Source organism: Pocillopora verrucosa, chromosome 4 (assembly GCF_036669915.1).
Source record: "Pocillopora verrucosa isolate sample1 chromosome 4, ASM3666991v2, whole genome shotgun sequence".
In the NCBI taxonomy this organism is placed as follows: Eukaryota; Metazoa; Cnidaria; class Anthozoa; order Scleractinia; family Pocilloporidae; genus Pocillopora; species Pocillopora verrucosa.
The window spans coordinates 11287691-11306714 of record NC_089315.1 but is presented as its reverse complement, the minus strand read 5'-3'; the positions used below and the strand labels follow the sequence as shown (position 1 = coordinate 11306714).

The window sequence follows — 19024 nt, the reverse complement described above, 5'->3', positions numbered from 1 at the left end:
TTGGTTTTGATCTCACCCAATCCCAAAGTTCGAAACCGATATCCAGAAATGTTTATGGCCCGAACCGGCTAAAGTGCTACATATGGCAAAGATGGGAAACATATTTCGCTTGAAATTTTCCACAATGGATATGTGAGTTTCTTGTTACGAAGATTTTCTTCAGCTGTAAAGGGGTTTCCAAGACAGTTTATCGAGGCATATTGCATGTGTACAAAAGCAGAAACTGCCTGGATAATATAATATCAAGGAGAACATCCACTGTTGTTTTATTAATAATTTATCAATATTTCTTCATGTCAATAAACTTTTTCGCTTTTTTGTAGGTTTAGACCGTAAGAATTCCCTTAGTGGTGACCATAGCAATCGAGCAACACCGACGGATGTGAACAGAGAAACGAAAAACTAAGGTGAAAAAGTTATGCAACGTAAGCGTTTCGTAATTTTTTTTTTGCTTCTTTGAGAGCTGAATTGCGTTTATTTCGTTGCGTTTATTTCGTTTCGCTTAATCATGAAAATTCCGTTGAATTTTGGCCGGCTTTCATAAAAGGAAAACCTTGACATGAAATAAAAATTGTACAGTTCCACGAAATACTTTCCGATAATATTTGTTATTTATTTAATGCACAAAGGTTACGTATTTGCATATATTCAAATGCCCCCGCTGAATGTTATGGGGTGTTTCTCCATGTTTATGAATTCGAATCATCCAATTCATCGTTTTCTTTAATATCTGTCAAAACTGACCTATCGTGAAAAATAAGCTGTATGATCAATTTTCGTTCACAAGCAATATCGGCATTATCAGTTCTTTAAGATGCAAATATACGGACATGATTGTGACTTTTCCTTCGTCGCTCGCTTCAATAAATTCGAGCGTGTATACACTCAAAACAGGATTTAATCCATATGTAAAATAAATCCAAGAAAAAACCGAACGCAATATATAACTAACTAAAGAGAGGAGTGTGCTGACCTTCAGTTCGATGCGTTACCAAAGAACACCCAAATTTCAAAAACAAGATATTGTAGTGGTCAAGAAATAGATTATCGCTTCCACGACTTCGCAGCGTTAACTCGTGGTTTACATGTGACTTCCTTGTTCGTAGTTTTTTAGCGAATTCGAGGGAGGAAGGAGTCAAAGCCAAGTGAACTGACACGTATAAATAATTTCGGGACCACAGAATTCAATCTAACTTTCTTACCTGCTGCAAAACAGCCTCTTACGTATTCCTATGACCTGTTTCTTGAATTGGTACAGATTAAGTACATAAGCGTGGTTTTCGGCCCCTCGCTTCTTCTTTTACCACGTTGTTTCCTTTAATGAATGCATGTGGCACTTGCTGAAAACCAATCAGATTGTGGAAATTTTTTCTAATACATAATTTATGCTAGGGTGTAGAGATTCATCACTAACCCGTGATATCCAGAAATTTCCCTCCAGAAAAGGAACGTTTTTTAAATCTCTTTTAAAGGATACTTTTTATACCACTATTTTTCATGTTTTAACTGTTTTAATTTTGTCTTTAGATCGATTGAATTGTATTACATCAAAAGCCTTTCTTTAATGCAAACAATTGAAATCGAAAAGGACTTTGGTGTACTATATGAACCATAAACAAACACTTTTTGTGATAATTATCGCGCGACAATCCATACATAAACCTCATTTTTTTTTATAACGTTTATATGGATAAAAGAGACAGAAAGAAGTATTTCGTTCTGATTTCTTTTCTTCAAACAGAAATATTTGCGCAATAATCGCTTTTTCCAGAAATATTTTTCTGCTAGAATGATCGACGAGAGTTGCACTTTACCACAGATGTATGCTTCAATTTTGTCTCACATTTCGTAGTATGGATTGTTATCCTTACTTGAAAGAAACAAGAAACACTCTGTTTAATAAATAGCGAAGCCTTGTCTGGGCTCTGTTCTGTTGTAAAGTACGCAGGAAGCGGTTAGAGCACAAAGGAAGTGTAGGAAAAAACACTCGACTACGTCTTGTGTTTCTCCCTACTTCTCGAGTGCTCTAGCCGCTTCCTAAGTGCTTTACAACAGACCAGAGCACAGTCGAGGCTGCTCTATTGGTTTATAAAAAAAAGAATCTGATGGTAAAATTTTCAGTGAAATCTGGCCGAATTATGGCTCATAAAAACACGCAAGTTATTTCACACGACAATCAAAAAAACAAAATGCCTAAGGTGTGTGTTTTATGAATGAACGACAGCCGAATTCACCAAAACATGAAGATTTCTCGGGATAACAGCGCCGTAAATCTCGGCTGCTGTGACTGATGTGACCTTTCACTCAACGAATCGGGAAGGATATCAGAGCAAGCTCTTAGTTGTTATGCCAGTTGGGCTATATTTTTCATCATTCCTATTTTCTGTTTTGTTTTTGAACACGAAACTTCATATATCATACGAGTGTTAGAGAAGTCTGGGAAATGGTCGGACATAGTACAGTTTGGCAGATGGTGAGATGGCGTGACAGCCTTAGCTCAGCTCTACGCTTTGTACTCTGATAGAGCACGCTTTTTCAATCAATGACAGCGCGCGTTATATCCGAACTTAACTATAAATGTAAATATGATCTGTTGATAGGGTCAACTATTTCTAGATTTGAAAGTGCCTTAGACATGTTGAAGAAAACTTTCGTCTGAGCTGATTCCCTCTCGGAAAGGCTGTTACGAAAACAACACTCCATTCTTATTTGACTGCTCTGTAATTTTTCACACTTTCGTTTTGCATATTTTTTTCTTTCATGCATTCACTCCTTACTGTCAAGAGAAAACCAATATTTTTCAACTAGTGAACCTCTTTAATATAAACGCCAGTTTGCTCATGTCATATAAGCAGCCTGTCGATGCCTGTTTTCCTTTTTTCTTTACTTACGACATCTCATCTTTGCTTTCGTTTCCGCAAGGTAACGTTTTGTACTAAATAACCTTTTCGAAGAAATATCGAACCTTGGGAAAATATCGTCTGCATACAAATTTCGTTTCTGTCGAGTGTTACCCTCACTGACCTTACTTTGAATGCAGATATAACTTAAATGTGTTAGCAACGGCTGATTTGCTTTGTCTTCAAGATCAAAACAACAATGCAAGCACGTTACTTATGTTAACCAGTTTTAATCAGGGCTCGGTTTAAAACAGGATTTGGTAATTCTTATCTTAAACTTAAATTAAGTCGATTAAAGAAATAACAATACATTTTTGAAATCAATATACTTGAGTTATCAGTGCGTTTTTTTTGGAAGTGATTTGTAGCTGAGGTGTCCTCTAGGTGATGAATCACGTAAAAGAAATCGGATGCTATTTATTGCAAAGCTGCAGCGTACGTTTATTTGTTAGGCACGCACCAAAGAGAGACTTAATCGAGCGCCAAAAGTGGAAGTCGGCCCTGCGCAGTTTTTTTGGATTCAGGAATGTCGTCTCCCTCGTCTTCAAAGGGGTACGGTTTCAGACTTTTTTCGACTGAAACATAGAAAAGTGTTGGGTGTTCAGTAAATTATGTAGCTTGTGATCGACAGAAAGATTGTTAGGCTCGGTTACAAAGCAATTACTTACAAAATGCGAGGTCCTTCCTCTTCAGACGGGAAAATTCCTGACCAAACTCTGATTGTCCTTAAACCGCAAGAGGCATCAAAGCTTGATGGGTAGGCTTAATCATATTTGTGTTTTAAAGCAAGATTATAACCGTCGCGGTACCCCTCTCCACCTGGGAGAAACCGTTGGCGAAACCCGACGAAATCGATCTCAGGGATCCGCGATCTAAAGGGGGGTGGGAGGTTAGGGTGTAGCAATACCCCTAGTTGTTGCAGGATAACTCTACCATGGGAGCCACCTGTTTTTTGATGCAGAACATATGTTTGTTTAACTTTCGTAGCTAACCGTGGTCAAAGTGATTCGAGACTTTCTGTCAAGCGAAGAGGATTTCTGCCTGTTGGCAGAATTTATGACCTTTCGACCTTGGTGTTAGTTCATCCATCCAGAGAAGTAGACGGGAAGAGAACAAAAAAAGTAGAGAATGCCTGGATATCCTCTGGCAAGTCTAGACAAGAACGTTATCGAGGCTAAGTACTTCTGCAGCGCTTGTATGTTATTGCTGAGAGAGGCCATGCAGACGAGCTGTGGACATTTCTATTGCCAATCTTGCTTACCAAGTCTTATTCAGTAAGTTTTTTCGTTAGAGCCATATTCAATTGAGTGTCGCAAGTAAAACGAGATTGTCTTGATTCTGCTTCACTAAGCTCTGTGATTGACCAAAAATATAATCACGTCAGTGCCATGGCCACATATCCATATACCCATTTTCATACTACCAACTTGTTACTCGTGTTTCACCGCCCTCAGAAAGGGTTGTTTGGATTTAAAAAAAAAATCCAGGGTCTCTTTGTGATACTGAACTTCGTTCTGATGTGCAGTTTAAATCACTTCGGTTTCGGTATTTCGACACTCAAGCGAAATGCGTTCTAAGTCTGCTTTGATAAACATTTGGCAACAACCTCTTCCTAAAGCCTAGAAAGGAAATTCATGGTAAAAAATTTCTGGGATGCTGCGCCAGACAGAGTGAATTATTTCACTTTAGGAGGCAGCAATTACACGAACATAAGTATAGAATAAGGTAAGGAAAGCTGCCACTAGGTGTCAGCAAGCACTTTCTTACCAAAAAAAATGAGCACTTCAGGGTTGTGAAAGGGAGAGCTTTTTGAATAGAGGAAGGGTATATGGAAGGATGAGAATTAGGAATTCGGGGCGGAGAATCCCTGTACAAAATGATTAACCAATAGACATACGATTTTCCAGTGTCTAACAGGGGCGTTGGCTTTGAAAACGAAAAACAGTAATGTGTTATTCTGGAAAAAAAGCAATATTTCAGGTACAAGAGATCATGTACAGTTTATAATCTCTGCTCAGGTATTATTTTTCTAAGATTACGGTCGTAGCGACAAATTAAAACACTGTCTTTGTTTTGTTCGTTGTTTTCTGATGGAGCTTTCTCTTTGGCTGATTGTGCGCCAAACCTTCACTCCCTGAGAGATAGTGCTACTGTACATGGTCACATAACTGTCTATGAAACAGTTGGATAGAGGACTGTTTCCTTACTAAATTTGTTCTGTATATTTTATTCTGCTCCGTTGTGATGAACAGAATACCTTGGCTATTATTGCCCCTAAAGTTTTGTTAATTTGATGATACTACTCACTAGTAAAACAAAATCTTAGCTGGCAATATAATTTCTGTATGCATCAGCCTCCTGAAGATAATGACGGCTATATGCGAGTGGAACAAATTGAAGTCTTATGATTAAAGCTGTAAATATTACTTGAAAAGCCTTACGTAGTTCACTCGCACCTCAATTCACTCCACAAGTCACTTTCCAGATTTAATCCACTTCCCATACAAGAAAAACTTCTACTTTTCTCCGAGACGCAACCAGCTAATTCTTAAAAGGAAAGAGCTCCTGATACCTCAAGTAATTTTTTTAAACTCTAAGGAAATAACAACTAAGTAATTCTTCTCCTCATTACAGGATATATTACTAACAAAAATGCACTTACACGGTAGGTTTCACGCCGTCCCTGCTCTCCGCCAATATATCAAGGGGATCCATGTTGCTTACTGGCTGATATATCTGTCTCTGGATCCAGGGTCCCCTCCTCAACTTCCCCCCTCAGTTACCCCCTCTACCATTTTTCCGTCAGTGAATTCAGGGAATTCTAGTTGTATACTGGCTGTCGGACCTCTCTCTGAGTCTAAATCCCACTCCATTCCCGATGATTAATCTATGGAGTTTTATGTCCACCATGACCGAGCCCTGTAATGAAGAGGATGTCTTTCCAAGCACAAACAAGAGTCGCATTTTTCCTTCATTCCAGTAAAAACGAATTCAAACATGGACTCTTACCCCATAAGCCTGCAATAAAACCGAAGGTCCCCAACTGCATAGTGGCAGTTACCTCCATCCTTCCACAATTCAGTTGCAGGAATTCCCCCCCCCCCCCTTCAATTGACGATCAAGTGTAAATTGCAGCCCCTGAAAAAAGAGAGAAAAGTCTCTGATGAAGCAGTATTCAAACCGCTGCACTCCCCTGGAGTCAAACTAGGGAACATCGACTAGATTCTGGCTTTAAGCCTTGTCTTCCAATAGTTTGGTGATAGATACGATGACTCAGCGTAATGGTAGTGCCAGGGCACTCCTGCATGGAATCAACCCGATTCCCTTGACCTCCCTCTCCCTAACAGTTTTCACTGGGTTTTCTAGATTCCATAAAGTTATACGCATGTAATGGTAAAGAGGTAAAGTTTGCTTATCGGCAGATGGGTGGAAGAAATTTCGCCGATAATAGCTATTTTCGGGCGTTTCATCAAATTGTAACGCCAAAAACTTATCTGCAATTTTCTCTCCTTGTCCTAAAATTGTCAATCATAACATTTATTTGGTAATCCAGGTGTACATCTCAACAAAACTCACTGTTTTTCAACTTTTGCATTAATGTCAAGTGTCATTCTTTCATCAGGACTCCCTTACTCAGACTTATCGGCCTCTACCCAGGGGGTTTTGCCCCATGTCCCTCCATGACCTATAATAAAATTTTCGATCGGAGCCAATTAATTAGTTTTTACAGGGAGAAAACGACTGATTACCAGCATTAAGATAAAAACTTAGTTAAGCATCTACTAAGAAAATAACTTCTCCCCATTACAAGAAAGATCACCGTCACTTGCACCAACATCACAGTTGACATTCCTAACCACTTTTGCTAATGAAATTGGTAAACGATATTTGCATGCTGACTGTTAGGCATGTCCCAGTGGAGTTTGATGATAGCCACCATGATTGAGCCCATCTCTCTTCTCCCCCCCCCCCATTCTACAAGAATCTTCTGTTTGAACTGCACTCCTGCAGAATGCCTCTTCTACCTCTTCTGTATCCAGGTGTTTAATCCAATTGCAAAGGTGTATCATGAAAATTTTCTTAACTTTTCCTACCATTGAATATAAAATGACAAGGAAGGCTTACTTCAGTAATACAAGAAAATTAACATTACGAACAATCTTTTCACTAGGGATCAGCAAACACTTGTGATGGTTTGCTTGAAGGACCAAACGAGTCTTCATCAGAACGAGGTATGTTTATTAAGTAATCATAATCTTGTTATACTTGGTTTTCGCCCGCTCCGATGGCACCAAGGATTTTCTCAAAGTCCGAGTGGAAAGCTCTTGTAATGGACTTTACCACTGTTACGTCTTCGCTAGACGGGTGTTCCATTACCTCTGGATTCCTTTACAGCACATTTATGGTATATATGTTTTACAGGTTTTTCCAGACAAATTTATGCGTCGTGAAATACTTGCTCTCGTCGTTCACTGCACTTTCATGGAGGATGGGTGTGTTTGGAAGGGAGAAGTGAGATATTTAGAGGTATGTAATTTTTTGGTATCCTTGGATAGACAGTTGTGATTCTTCAAGCATGGCGTGTACATATTTTCGCATTTATTTGATGATTACATGAAGCACGTTTGCATCCATTCGTACGCATCGTTGAAACTTTTACATTCATTCCCATCACGTTTCCACCGTCAGCTAACATCCATTGTAATAAGAACAAGTCACACTTGACATCTCAGTGGCTGAAACCTTGATTCACTGGTCTAGAGACACATTCAGTTTAGAATTTTAATTTTAAATTTCCTTGCGAATCGTTTTAAAGATCGCGTAGTTCTACGTGTGTCTGCCTCGCCTGAGAAGACAATGCTATTATTCTTCATACTAGCTGTCACAAGGTATGTTTTTTTTAAGGGGTCTTAAATTTTAGAGAGCCATCCACATATTTTTATCCCTTCGCCGAGTAGCATTGACTGGATGCCATGTACAGCCTCCCTCCCCACCTTTTTTTATCGCCTGCATGGATTATTGTATCACAACATTGCTGTTAATTGAAATGGAGGAATTGCCAATTTCAGCAACGTTACGATATCTATACTTAATAAATAGCATAAGGCTCAATGCTTGTGATAATGACCAAACAAAAGCTCAAACTTTTTTCTTTTTGGCCTGAGCTAGTTGGTGTTATTGTGCTCTTCTGAAGCTTACGGAAAAATTTCCAGAGGACTCGCATAATATGGGTGTATCTTGCCGTGAGCGGTCTACTTTCCTCTAATGCTCTTTCAATCTTTGTTTGCGACCCTCCACGGGATTCCAGGGACTAAGGTGAACGCACGCACACGGCACGTTATAACACGCTCGCACACTAACGGCATGATATGCTTACCGTGCAGATATGCGCGTAAAAACAATTGATTTTGGAAGGCGTGTTGTAGCCATTGTTCATATCTAGCTAACACGGAAGAGCTTTGTTTCCATAACACGCTAGATTTTTTTTCTAACACACTTAGTTCCTTTGTTCCTTAACACGCAAGCTTATCTTGTACAACCCAGCTTACTTTGTAAGTTGTATTTGTCAGATTCCTAATAAACTATTGTGAGAATGGTGTTTGTACAGAATATAAGCGAAAACGAAGATCTTCTGTCCTATCCGAAAGTTGCTATAAAAAACGAAATTTTCATGGAAAATTACGGCTCTTTCTTAGTGAGCATAACGTGTTTCACAGGTCCAGAGGAGCTCAGTTTGAACACATGAATTACTTTTTTTAAACTTAACTCTTACCTCGTAAAATATAAATCCTTATCGCTTGACGCAGTTAATAAGCCCAGTACCGAATCTTTGTGAATCCTTTAGCAACAGATTTCCGGCTCCATGTCCCCTACGCGGTTGCAGCTCGTCACTCTTGCAAACCGGCATTTTTAAAATAAATAACCGCTTGTTAGCCGGCGCAAAAAGAAGCTTTCCAAGCGAAGCCGCGTATTAATTACTGTACGCCGTTCTTGGCATCTTACGAGCCCCTAGTCTTTAGCACTGCGATCTATACCTTGCGTAACGTAACTGCAACGAGAGGATAATAAAATTAACATTGTCGAAGGTATTAACAAGTTTCTTAGTTTGCAAACCGAGCAACCTTTAAGTTTCTCCTCTGGATGACGCTACCATTGCACTACACGGACTGTCGTATTTGTCGGTTTACAAATTTAACTACATAGCTGAACAGACAAACACGGTGAGAACACAGTTCACCCTCAACGAAGTAGCCATTTGCTTTGCATCATACAGGTTCGCTCTTATTATTTTGAAAACTTGTACAAGGCTCGCTGCCTTCAAAAGTTCATGCACGATCTCAAGAGTAGAGGACTTTGCTCGTTCGGTCCGTGTTTTGCAAGCTGTTTTAAGAAAATGAGAAATTCGAAAATGAAGGAAAAATCAAAAAGTTTTAAAAGATGGACAACAAGTCGAGATAATCCTTTATGTTTGGCGAATTGGTTGCACTGGATACTGAGTATCGTATATCGGCTGGGCGTATTGGTGAGCTAAAAAGCCTTAAAGCTTAGGACGTACTTTTTTTACAAATCGAATGCAGCTTTAACTTTAAGAGGCGTGTTAAAAATTGGCACGGTCACCGTGTTATATCGCGCAAAGTCGCGAACAGGAGCTTAACACGTTCCTTTGTTTCTACCCTGCGAAGCAAGATAATAGCTGCGAAGTTGATGAGGCAAGTAACCTACACGCGGCTAACGTATCAAAAGCTCGTTCTGTTGTTATGAGTGTGCTAGAGTACCGTGAGCGTGCGTTCACCTTATTCCCTGAAATCCCGTAGAGGGTCACATTTATTACTTTATTAGACAACATTTTTCTTCGGTATTGTACTTATTGTTGACTTACAGAGCCATATGAACTCATGCGAGTTCCTGAAGATACCCTGTGTACATCCTGAGTGTGGCATGCTAGTAAAAAAATCTGATCTCACTTCACATTTGGAAAACGAATGCATGTTCCGACTGGAGAAGTGTACATTTTGTCAAAGACAGATAGTCTTGTTCAGGATTAAGGTAAATCATTTCGAACATTATAAAACCAAACTCACTCTCTGCTCTCTGCCTAGCTTTCCTTGTGATCTGTGATTTATTAACCATCCCGTTGAATATAGAAACCTCCACTTATCAAGGGGTACCGATACTTTTGCAGGCACCTTTTACATAGCACTTTTTTTCATTTAAACTATTCATTGATGATTTGTAGAATCTCACAATCTAAGTGGTCTCAAGGTGATTCTCTGACTGACTGACTTTAGAGGGAACTTGAACTCTGTAGTTCTATTTCAATAATTAACGGTTCGAAGTATGATTGCCACGGTTGTCCATTTTGGCTTATTGTGACTCAAAACAAGAAAGCCTTAGGGCCTATTAAAACTTGGGTACCACTTCCAATTAGATTTATAGGTTAATCTTCTTATGTTACAATCCCTCAGGGTACCTTCGTTAAAATTGCTTAAAAGCCCCCTACCTTCCAAACTGGGTACTCAATAGAGAGAGTAAGATTTTAACGGTTCATTGCTTACTATGCCAATCGTTTTACTCAGGAGTTTTCTTTGGACCTCAAAAATACTTTTTATCGGACTATTTTGCGCCGATCGATTTGAAACTTCAACATCTCGTCCCCGGGCAACTCACGGGCATTTGGTTGTCGCCCGTACCAGGAGGGGGGTTTGAGGAATTTGAACTTTACCTGGGTAGGGTAAGGCATTCGAACCGAAAGTAACAAATATTTCTAGCGTAATACACGTGTTTTAATGGAGGATTTTTAAGGTAAAGAGTCTGCTTCCGTGAGTGAATGGCCTCGAGGACAATTTTTATATCGTAAAATGATGCTTATTGACGAAAACCTCAAAAGCAGTACCAAAAACTAATATGTGACTTTTCTAAATTCACACAAAGAATCGTACAATATTGGGCGGGAATTTGAACGATTTAATTTTGAAAATTCCAAATGCCCCAGGGTTTGCCCGGAGAGGGATGTTGAAGCTCCAACTTGATCGAGTTGATCGAGTCGAATACTTACAGTTGTAAGTATTTGCACTTTTATTCAGCATTTTTTTGGATCAGTTCTTAAAAAGTTGTATCCGTAGTACATCGTCGTTTTTCAAGTGATCCACTGAAGTCCGATATGTCGAGCCCCTCTTGATAAGACCAGGGCTTAATTCTTTACATTGTAACAAAAATTAAGGGGACACCGCACTCCAGAGAGGTCCACTGTTGCATAATTTTCCACGAGCACCTCCTAAAGGAGACGGATGAAATAATGGTCATTCTTAATTAGTTTATCAAAAATAACTTAGAACCACACATTGCTCAGCCAAATAAAAATGCCATTGAGGCAATTTTTTAAGGACCTGAGGACCTCAAACCTACGTCACATAGGTTTAAAAATTGCTTTCCCCGTCATCGATATGGTAGTTTGTTAAAACTTATATTTTTTTCTACAGCAACACCAGGATACAGAGTGTCCTGCATATCCAGTTACGTGTGAAAAATGCAATAAAGATGGAATTCTTCGAGGCAAAGTAAGAACACGTACCTTCTGATAAAAAATGTTTTGTAATAATCCTAAGGTAATTCATATACAGCATTTAAAAACAAACACAAAGGCAATTAAACGTTTTGTATGATTAAAGGATTCCAGATACCAACAATTTGGCCAATAAGAAAAAATTTTAAAAATTTTTAATATTGTTATTGGTTGTCAATTGCTTTAACTCTTGTGCCTCAGACCCTATTTTCCAGTTTTATTAACTATTTTAAGAGATTTTGGGGCATCATTAGGGGAATGTGGGTTTTCTGATAGCTTGCTAACTCTTCCACTCCCCAGATCTCACTAAGATGTTATTAACAATTCTCCCTGCTGCCTGCCATAAATTACTTATGATGTCAGTTGGAGAATTTGGTTGCGGATCAACTTGTAGTTCCCTAATTGAGTTTTCTTCTTTATTCTCGACACTTGTATGCTTGATACTGTATTGATAATGTAAAGAGAAATTCCGTCTTGATCACTCTTGGGAGTTAAAGGGTTGAGCAGTGAGCGACCTCTCGGAATTCGGTTCATAGAATTCTGTTCATAATGGGGCTCTGTGGCAACTGATTTATGCACCAGCATTTAATGAGACTATGTTTATTAGTCTGCTTTCATGGTGTTACCATCTGCAACACGCCACAAAAAAAATTAGGAGCATAGCCAGCTTTAAATCTTGAATGAAGCGAATAATTGAAAAAGCTGTGTGATACATGTAAGCAATCTTACCTTTCGCACATACAGAGCAGCAGAGATACGGAGGGGGGGGGGGGGGGGGCTTAAATGTGCTCAAGAAGACTTTAGTCATCCTCCTTCAATACTGATCGACTGGTTCTATGATCTGGACATGGGGAGGGAGAAGAATGGCTTAGCATTTTTTTTTTTAGGTCATAAATATTACAGAAAGTTGAATTATTTTAAATTCGAGATCTAACGTACAGTAAATGGGGATAAATAGAGGCCTGCTTTGCATTAACCGTTGCAAAAAAAATGGTAGTTCTGTGACTAACTTGGGCTTTGGTACGCTTGAACAGTTATGATTAAATTATTCTTCTGTTTGAAGTTGAAAGATCACCAGAATCCTCTCCTGGGCGACTGTGAAGCCGCACAGGGACCATGCCCGTTCTCTCAGATTGGCTGCCCGAAAACGGATGTAAGTACACACTCGAATTTTGTGACTTAAACTATTGTTAGTTATTCTATTAGTACTTAACTAATATTAACGTAAAATTTTCACAACACACCTCTATAAAAAAAGGTCCTCAATAAGGCCCTAAGCAATCAAATATAAACGAGAGCATTTACCAGGTACGAGCAGCAGTTGTGTTTACTTTATGTGTCGATCAATTCGAAGCTTCAACATCTCCCCGGGCAAACCCCCGGGTATTTGAACTTTTGAAGATTAAATCGTTTTCAATCCCCCCTCCTCCACCTAGTTCAAAATTGCGCTCAAATGCGCCACCCAATATTGAGCGATTCTTTGTGAGATCGACAAATGTTTTAGAATTAAGCAAAGTCACGGATTAGTTTTTGGTGCTGCTGTTGCGTTATTTGCTTGTAAGCGTCATTCTACAGTGTGAAACATGTCTTTTTCATCCATTTGCCTACGGAAGCAGACTCTTTACCTCCATTAGAACACGTGTATAACGTTGGATAGACTCGACACTTCCGGTTCAAATTCCTGACCCCACCCAGCAAGGTTAAAGTTCCCCACCTCCCGGTACGGACGATGATCAAATGCCCGTCGGTTGTCCGGTGGGGGATGTTAAAGCTTCGAATTGATCGGCGCATTACTCGATAAACGCAATGCATTTGTCGTAGGCAGAGGAAAAAGAGATAAACTCTGCAGCCTTTTATAGAGCCTGAAGCTATATCGCTCATTACCTCAGGGGACAGAGCTGGTGTGGCGGAGAGTTGTAAGTTCGACACCAGTCGGGAATGAAAAGTTTTGTTTGCAATGTACGAACATTTGAATGAGACAAGACACAGTTCACTAAGCAATTCATCACGCAGTCACAATAGGGATTTCGAAATTAAATTTATTGCTATGAAAAATGAGTCAGGCTGCTGACTCTCAGGATATTAACTAATTTGTTGTCGCAGTCAACTGTTCGGTAGCATCTCATAGTGATGCATTGTATCTTCTGCGATCTGACAGGTTCTAAACCAAAAGGAAAAGAAACAGCATTTGGAGAAGGCAAATGCTCAACACAATGTTCTGCTGCTTCAGTTTGCAATTAAGATGAGCAAAGAATTGGAGGCCACTCTTACCCGTGACCCGCGGATCACGTCCAGAAGCCCTCAACTTTTGACAAACCACGACAGTCTAATCCAAGATCTACAGAATCAACTACAAATCAGAGCTGACGACCTCAGAAGCCTTCAAGGTAAACTACAAGAAAATAGTAGCCGCATAACTACTTTGGAGCGAAAGTTGGCATCAGGTACTGTCTCTGGGGCAGCATCGTCGGAACAGCGAGTTCCAAATGACGCCAGTTTATCAAGTGATGAGTATACAAGGAGAGTTACAAATATTGAGAACAGGACCGCTGACCACGAGGTTCTTCTAGTCGAGAACAATCGCACAATGGAGGAAGTTAGACGTGATGTGGGTAACATTAGAAGGCAACTTGACACCACCCAGGAGAGCACCAGAAGGCATGACCGAAGGATTGAATCTATAGAGCACACACTGGCACTCAGAAATGTAACACTGGCTGATTTGGAGGAATACGTAAAACAGCAAGAGTTCTCAAGCTACGATGGCCAGCTTTTGTGGAGGATTTCTGATTATGCTCGCAAACGAAACGACGCAGTGACGGGACAGCAAGTCTCCTTCTACAGCCCGTGTTTCTTCACTAGCCGCTATGGCTACAAAATGTGCGCTCGCATTTACCTGAACGGGGATGGAATGGGTAGAGGAACGCACATCTCGATCTTCTTTGTGGTCATGCGCGGTCAGTATGATGCACTTCTCCGTTGGCCATTCAGACAGAAGGTCACCTTCATGTTACTGGACCATGATAACGTGGAACACGTGATTGACGCCTTCAGACCTGATCCGAACAGCTCATCCTTTCAGAGGCCAAGAAGAGAAACAAACATCGCCAGTGGGTGTCCAATGTTCTGCTCGCTTGCTGAGCTGAACAATCACGCATATGTTCGGGACGACACCATGTTCCTAAAAATAATTGTAGATACTTCTGATTTGTAGATATGAATGTCCCCTAAATTTAAGGATAAATTTACAGGGGTTTCGGCTCACCTTCTTTCTTCGATTTCACTCGCTCATAATGCCTCGAACTCGTACATTTCGCTTGCCATTTAGGCTAGAGGGATCACTTCTGGTAAAACGAAGAAGACAGATGCACTCCTTCATGCAGTACATATTCTGATTTTTGTCCAGGCATTCCACAGAGCTACCTTGCAGAAACCAGACGGTTTCTAGTTGATGTCGGTCAACGATCATGAACAGATGACAGCGTCGTGCTGCAAGTGAAGATCACGTGATGGTAAGTGATAGCGTTAAAGCCAGGGTTGGTCGTTGTCGGTGGAGGCGCATTAAATACGTATTCGATACCAAGGCATTAAGTCGGGTGCGTTTACCTGGAAATGCGTTTTATCCTTGGGCAAGGTTATTTACTCCCTGTTGCCCCTCTTTTCCCAAGAGTTTTATGGGTTTCATAAGAACTTAAAAGTATCCTGGCAATGATAACGCCAATTAGCTAACCTGTGGTAAATTAAATGAGCAGGCAATTCCGTTTCAGCGTTTGACTAAACAAAATATGACGACCTAGGACAGGCTGACAGCAGTGCGAGTCCTATTATTAGAAGTTCGTGATCAATTCACGCAAGTGATAGCCAATACATTCTCAATATACCCCTTTTACTACATGACATGATAACGCATGATGGGGTTTCATGTTTTCAGTTAGCAGATCCCCCCCCCCGAAGTTTTTTTTTTTAAAGCCAATTACAGTGTATAGAGAGGGTCAAAAGAAACATTTTTCATCTATTGCGAAGATGAATAATGGAGCAAAATTATAAAGAAAGGGTGAATAAGGTTTTTTTTACAATTATGTAGGGAAAAAAATGAAAAAAAAAAGACATTTATTTTTAGGAATTAATTCTACACCCTGTGTTTAGCAGCTAAGTTACTCTATGGACAGAACAATTGTGGAATGCAGGCCACACAGTGTTATTGGCAAACACTTTATTGGAGAGAAATATTTTGAATAAGTACAATCGTTCTTTTCATATACTGTACTTGGTTTACTTAAGTGGTTTTTTACTGATATTTTTTCTCAATAAGTTAACCTAATTGGAGAAGTTGGCGAGTGTAATATCAGTGAGAGTGAAGGACTAACTCCACTTAATCATGAGCATATTTAACAATTAGGTTGTAGATAAAAGTGGGGAGGGAAAAATAGAATTTTTTTATGTTCTGCTGATGTACATATAAGCTTTAGTTTTATCATCATATTGCGAATATTTTTTAGCAGCCATTGATAGAAGAAATCAACAATTTTGTTTTGTAGCATTGTCTTATTGACAAATATTTTATCATATTTTAACATTTTATGAGTATACACTTTAGCGTCTTATTTATTAATTATGCTCATAATTATATAATTTAAAAATTTGAGGGAGCTCTTCGTAGCACACTTGTAAATAATCTGATTGGTAGTCGGACCGGTTTGGTCCCCTCCCCCACCCCCTCCCTTTTAGTGCTCAGACTTTTTCTTCGCACATTTCTCTCTCTATTACTAAAGCTGGCTGGAGACTTGCTAAAGGTTAATTCCTTAAAACAGCCATGTTGATATATATGAATATATTGTGCGGAATAGACTAACTCACAAGATGAATTGCGGAAGAATTCCGCAAAAAAAGGGAGAGGTTAGCATTACGTACTTATATGTCCCCCCTTGGTATACCTCAGGAAAAAGATATAAGCTTAAGAATGATGTTTGTGGGGTTGATATATGAAACTCGTACGGTATTGTATGAGCAAACTGTTATTGCTTTAGAAGCAAGTAGTTTCTTCTTTCTCTCTTATGTGAGTTGTATGAGTTTGAGCGGTTATTTTTTTGTTTCCTCCCCTGCCGGGAACTCTCAGAAGTGTTAAGCACAGTACTACGTCAAGATTGTTGATAGGCGTCTGGCAAGCGCGTGGAATTAGCATTCAAATGGGCGCAAAATTATTTTGGCCGCCGGAAACATGATTGCATAAAACAGACGCGTGAGGACTGCTACGCTAAATGTTTGAGTCGCTCTTGAAGCATACGAAGCTAATTTTAAAACTTTAGACAAGAATTCCCGTATGAAGGCCGTTCGCTATTGCGTAAGCAGGGCCGGAAAAAAAAGGCGGCTGTTATATGACTAGAAGCCTAGTTGGGACGGACTCAGTCATGAAATCAGGCAAAATAATTTCGCGTCCTGCCATCCCGCTCAGGCAACAAGTGTATAGATCTACGAAAAAAACAAACCTTCTCTAAACAAAAGCGAAAAATTGAGGAGAAAATCCAAAACTAGGACGTAGGTTTTTTTAAAGTTTTATTAACATCAGACGTGTTTGAAGTGAAAGAAAATGCGTTTTCTCATTGAAATTCCAATATGTTATCTAATAAACAGGCTACGAGAAAGGACGAGCTTATCCGCTAGAGATTACCTTGATTCAAAATTGAATTTTCCAAACGAATTTACAAGGAAATGTATAGCAGTTAGTTGGGAGAATAAATAATTGGATCTTAGGAGTTGAAGGGTTAAATTTTCTCGGTCCTGGTTCGATCTTACTATCATTCAAAAAAAAAAAAAAATGGCCGCTGGTATGCGTAAGATGCGCAGAACCGCGAAAAGCCTGAATGGAAGAAAACATTCGGGAGTAAGGGGAATAAGCATATTATTATGTCATTATCCCTTCCTTAGTCATGGATGGTTGATAAATCTAAATCCATGTAATACTATTTCTAAATATGGTGTTGTGTTCTGGTTTGGTAATCATAATCTACAATTTGTAGTTATCTTTTTATCCTATGGATATAGAAAAATAGCTTGCTTAACTTTTATATCAGTTATCTTATTCTCTTGATTTAAAATTTCTAAGCTTATAATCGATAATCAATCATTGAAGGATCTAGTTGTTGGTAGTGTCCATATGAGTAAGGAATGTAGATGATCATAGATAGATATAAGTATTTACCACCTTACAAGATAGAGGGCAACCTTACTAAATGCTTATTAGCTTCCAGTGTTCATTTAACGTCAATGAACTGTAAAACGCAGGAATCAGCAGATTCAAGATAATGTAAATTGTTTATATTCTCTTGGCTGAATGAAATTCTGTCTTTGAACAACAACGCCAAAGCAATGAGAGCAACCTTGCTAAAAAACATTCGCCATCAATGAAATTAGAAATTTTGTCAGCAAAATTCAGCCTTTTTTAATGTTTTCTAAATTTTGATAATTGCCCGGGGCAATTACCAAAATTGATGGAAAATGTCCTCTGTCTCAGCCAATAAATATGTAGTAATTTTGCCCTCTGTGTCATAAATGAAAGAGAGTTTTGCCCTTAATATCATAAACAAGTAATCGCTTGTTTCCTCGTAAAAATTAAGGATTAGTATCATCTACTCGAGAAATTTCTACAACTTCTGAAACAAGCGTGATATTAATCCTTAACCCTTTACACCCTAACATCAATGTGCATTATCTCCATACTGTTCTCTTTACAATTCCTAAGGAACTGACAAGGAGAATTTGTTTAACAATCAAGCGCTTGTTTAATTGGTGATCATTTCCTTTATTCTCATGATCTCAATGTTTGTTTTAGGGATGATACTGGTAGGAGAAAATAGTTACTAATCACTTTCGGGGGTTAAAGGATTAATTTTATTCGGCCTCATGCGAATACCTATATCTAAGGAAAAGTAAAAGTCGAAGTGAAAGCAATGAAGTTTTATTCATTGATATTGTGTCAATTCATTGATTTGGAAAATTGCAGTATACTTAGGTGATAGCTTGTTCGCATTTCATTATATTAATTAAGCGGATATTGTCAGAAATCATTGTAATTTTTAGTATTTTCTTACTTTCTTAATATTATTAAGAGTATACTATTGACGACTTGTCGTCTATGTAATGCTTCAATGCAATTTTTTTAAAGCGATGATTTTCTTGGAGTAGCTTGTGCTAGATAAAATTATAAATTAATGCCGGGAATTATTCTAGAAATAAAATGAGAAAATGACGGGACCCAAGAGATCCATTGAGATCACTGAACACTTCGCGTGCACCTCTGCCAATGTCATCTAATACATAACTTTCACTTATTGCAAAAAATTAAACATTGGTGAAACAGGAGGACGACTAGGTGACCGATTTCGAGAAAACCTTCGCGAAGTAGAGAGAAACGACAAGGACACATCCAAACCAGTCGCCAGACACTTTAATCTCCCTAATCATTCTAAACAGCATATGGCAATTTCCGGCCTTTCCTTAGATTTAGGCCGTTCGGAAAGCCGCAAAACTCTAAAACAAAAGTTTATCTTTCAAATCGGTACCC

At 39.0% G+C, this 19024-nt stretch overlaps 1 protein-coding gene across 7 annotated transcripts in view; it reads left to right on the top strand.

Moving 5' to 3' along the window:
- The window catches only part of LOC131777404 (TNF receptor-associated factor 2-like), a 39182-nt gene extending 20468 nt beyond the window's left edge, over positions 1-18714 (top strand). For 3 of the 7 annotated variants that reach the window (XM_066164881.1, XM_066164880.1, XM_066164879.1), the window contains exons 3-10: positions 324-407; positions 3888-4174; positions 7072-7132; positions 7323-7427; positions 9783-9947; positions 11381-11458; positions 12527-12616; positions 13622-18714. In XM_066164881.1, coding sequence (XP_066020978.1) covers positions 4029-4174; positions 7072-7132; positions 7323-7427; positions 9783-9947; positions 11381-11458; positions 12527-12616; positions 13622-14677 — 1701 coding nt within the window. In that variant the 5' untranslated portion in view covers positions 324-407; positions 3888-4028 and the 3' untranslated portion in view covers positions 14678-18714. Of the gene's footprint in view, positions 1-10; positions 133-323; positions 408-3887; positions 4175-7071; positions 7133-7322; positions 7428-7716; positions 7790-9782; positions 9948-11380; positions 11459-12526; positions 12617-13621 lie in introns of those variants that run through there. The other 4 variants (XM_066164884.1, XM_066164883.1, XM_066164882.1 and 1 more) reach the window with 3 other exon arrangements.
- The last annotated feature ends 310 nt before the right edge of the window (positions 18715-19024 follow it).